Source organism: Pinus tabuliformis, chromosome 4_2 (genome assembly GCF_031772625.1).
Source record: "Pinus tabuliformis cultivar Carrire ecotype Pingquan chromosome 4_2, CPIR1, whole genome shotgun sequence".
Lineage (NCBI taxonomy): Eukaryota > Viridiplantae > Streptophyta > Pinopsida > Pinales > Pinaceae > Pinus > Pinus tabuliformis.
In genome coordinates this window covers 716,268,701-716,271,676 of record NC_142304.1, presented here as the reverse complement: position 1 = coordinate 716,271,676, position 2,976 = coordinate 716,268,701, and the positions used below count along the sequence as shown (strand labels likewise).

Genomic DNA, 2,976 nt, shown 5'->3' with positions numbered 1-2,976 from the left:
ATCATTCTCAAGTTTCATTGCCCGGACTTGCTAACATAGCCATCGATTACAGGGATAAAAATAACCATAAAAGAGGCTTGTCAAGTCTTGCGGCGCATCCCTATGGGACTAACATAAAAGCCCATAACTAAATTGTGTGGCCATCTAACTGATCTCTAAAGCTTACCATTTTCCAAGAGTACAACAACTCCTGACAAACAAAAAAAATTATACACAAATACCTAGCCATTTGACAAGAAAACTACAGGCACTAATACAAGTACATTTGTTCAACCGAGGTCCGCGATTTTAAGCATATTTGACTCTCTTTTATGTGTACTATTCTAGTTAAAAATAATAATTTTTGGTAGGGGTAATTTAATGGCTTTTTTTATTCCTTAAATTTTGCACACTATGCTTTTATCTTTTACTTTGGGTATTTTATGAATGATGTATCAAATTTGTTTTTTAATTGGGATTATATATGAAATTGAAATATCACCACTTTTCATTCATATATAAATTAAAACACACTATAAATAGATTTTATTTAGTTTTTAGAAAATAATATTAATTAATAATATAATATAAACCATAGATTTTTTAATCCATTCATTTTAATTGAGTTTAAATGATTGTTTCTAACATTGGTTATTCTTTCATTTTAGTATTTTGTTAAAAATATATCAAACTAATGTTCATATATATAATTAATTTACATTATAAAAATAATTTATATATAGAGAGAGAAATATATTAAATAATTATATATAGATATGTACAAATTAATGTATAATAAAAATTTATAAAACTAAAATATTATTTTTTATAATATCTATTTAAATTTAAATATGTAAATACATATAACATATGGCATATATGTACTACTAAATTCCTTATACAATTTTTGCAATTTAAAAAATTTTAGTTCCTTCGCTGCACTTTTGGAATAATTATTAATATTTAGTTAGTACGGAATTTAGAAATTTACGAATACTAAATGAATAAAAGTTTGTGTGTTACTGATAGCTATGCTTGTTTTTATCTTTCCAAGTTAGATTCTGGTGACGCGGGCGGAAGAAATTGAGGTTAAATCTTGATTTCTTGCAGTTAAAATGGTTTTTTAACTGCCTATTTGGATTAAGCACCCTCTAAAACCCCTGGGACGCTTTCATTGTGCAGAAACTAGCTATCAAACTTGCGATTCCAATAAATTCCTGCCGGATTTCGACAGGAAAAACCCGCCGGAAAAGCTTTCAAAAAGTCGCGTTATAGACAACTGCAATGGTTGGTGGTAATGGTTGGTGTCAATTAATATCTGTTCAAGATTAGCGTGCCAAATTGTAATCAGAGTTTCTGCCAAAGATGTACTGATCAGAAATATATTTATATGATTGATTGTGAATGAACTTGTCAAACATATCATAAACTGCCAAAACAATTTGTTACAGTGCCATCTCGTGATAGCAGAGTGAATACAAGTTGGGCTCGATTACAACCTACACTAAGAGGGGTATGAAGTTTGGTACAGAGCTGATGATGATCATGAGATGAGAGGACCTCCCTTGAGGTATTCAGTCAAGGCCAGCGCAACGAGGCCAATCATGGCAAAACGCCCATTCAACATCTCTGCCCCAGAAGACATTATTTCCTGTGATTTTCTCTCTTTGGACACTCCCTTGAACATGGGTATCACAGAAGCAAGCGTGAAGAGAACCGCGCTTCCAATAAACAGTGGAACTCCTCCGCTGGCCAGTTGGGCGGCGAGGTCCTTACCGCTCGCTATCTCCACCCCGACAGCTGAGACAAATCCGAGCATGGCGAGTCTCCCATTTATGGTTTCTGGGGCTGGCCCACTGAAAGCAAACACGTCCTTAAAGTTTGTGCTCACCTGCATTATTATTTATATCAATTCAACTCAGTTCAGTGCAGTGCATGTTAATGTAAAAATTGGCGCTTGCATAATCGCTTACCGTCTCAGGAGGGGTAGAAGGTGATCGCCTTGACTCCGGCTGTGGATCCACATGACCCAAATTAAGTTATATATAGAATAACATAAAACCTTATAGAATAACATAAAAACTTCTATTCGTGGATACGGAAACAACGGCAGAATTACTAACCCCCCCTGCCATGCATTTTACTCGAAGCTGCCTGCTGGTTGTTGACCTTTCCGCTGGCCTCCGTTGCAGGAGCGATGCTCCATTCATCGCCATTACTGATGCATTTACAGCGGCCATGATCGCAATATAATAATGAACACTATGTATGAGAACGAATCTAATTTATATGGACTTTGAGAACAAGAAGATAATGAACATATGAAATAACTAAAGAAGAATAGCCATTATTGATCTCTTATGAGACTCCAGGGCTGGTTATTGTGTTATATATAAGGATGTGAAGGCCATACGGAAAAATCTACCGTCATTCATTGAACGGTAAACGCTTAACCAAGTCGAGGTTTCTCTTCCTCGGACTATGTTTCCACGTGGTTGGATAAAAATTGAGACGTAGATCCTCGAACAACCGGCGCACCGCACTTGAAATAGTAGAGGGCATCACCATCACCATAGATTATTCAACCTGTAGTAAGTCTCAACTTCGTGCTAGAATTTAGGAGTTCGTGTAAATCACGTTTTGAACCATTTCTATCCTCGTCTGTCCTTTTTTTCGTGTAAATCACGTTTTGAACCATTTCTATCCTCGTCTGTCCTTTTTTTTCGTGTAAATCACGTTTTGAACCATTTCTATCCTCGTCTGTCCAGCCATCTATAGAGTATTTAATGCCAAAATATATGCACGCAACTTAACGCGATAACACGGGAGGGCAATTTCGGTATTAAATAATATTTGGGCGCTCCTGTGTTATCGGGCTAAGTTGCGTGCATATATTTCGGCATTAAATACTCTATAGATGGCTGGCTAGGCGTTGCCTTATTGTAACAGGTGGGAGTAGGTTTTGAATGTCCATAGGGAGTGGGCATTTTAATTAGT

At 36.0% G+C, this 2,976-nt stretch overlaps 1 protein-coding gene across 1 annotated transcript; it reads right to left on the bottom strand.

The window, feature by feature from the left end:
- Positions 1-1,460: 1,460 nt before the first annotated feature.
- Positions 1,461-2,328, bottom strand: LOC149171544 (early light-induced protein 1, chloroplastic-like). Its single transcript, XM_089427494.1, has 3 exons — positions 2,103-2,328; positions 1,953-1,991; positions 1,461-1,870 (listed from the first exon to the last, which is right to left on the bottom strand). The coding sequence occupies exons 1-3, from the start codon at positions 2,217-2,219 to the stop codon at positions 1,523-1,525; spliced, it is 504 nt and encodes a 167-aa protein (XP_089283620.1). The 5' UTR covers positions 2,220-2,328; the 3' UTR covers positions 1,461-1,522.
- Positions 2,329-2,976: the final 648 nt, after the last annotated feature.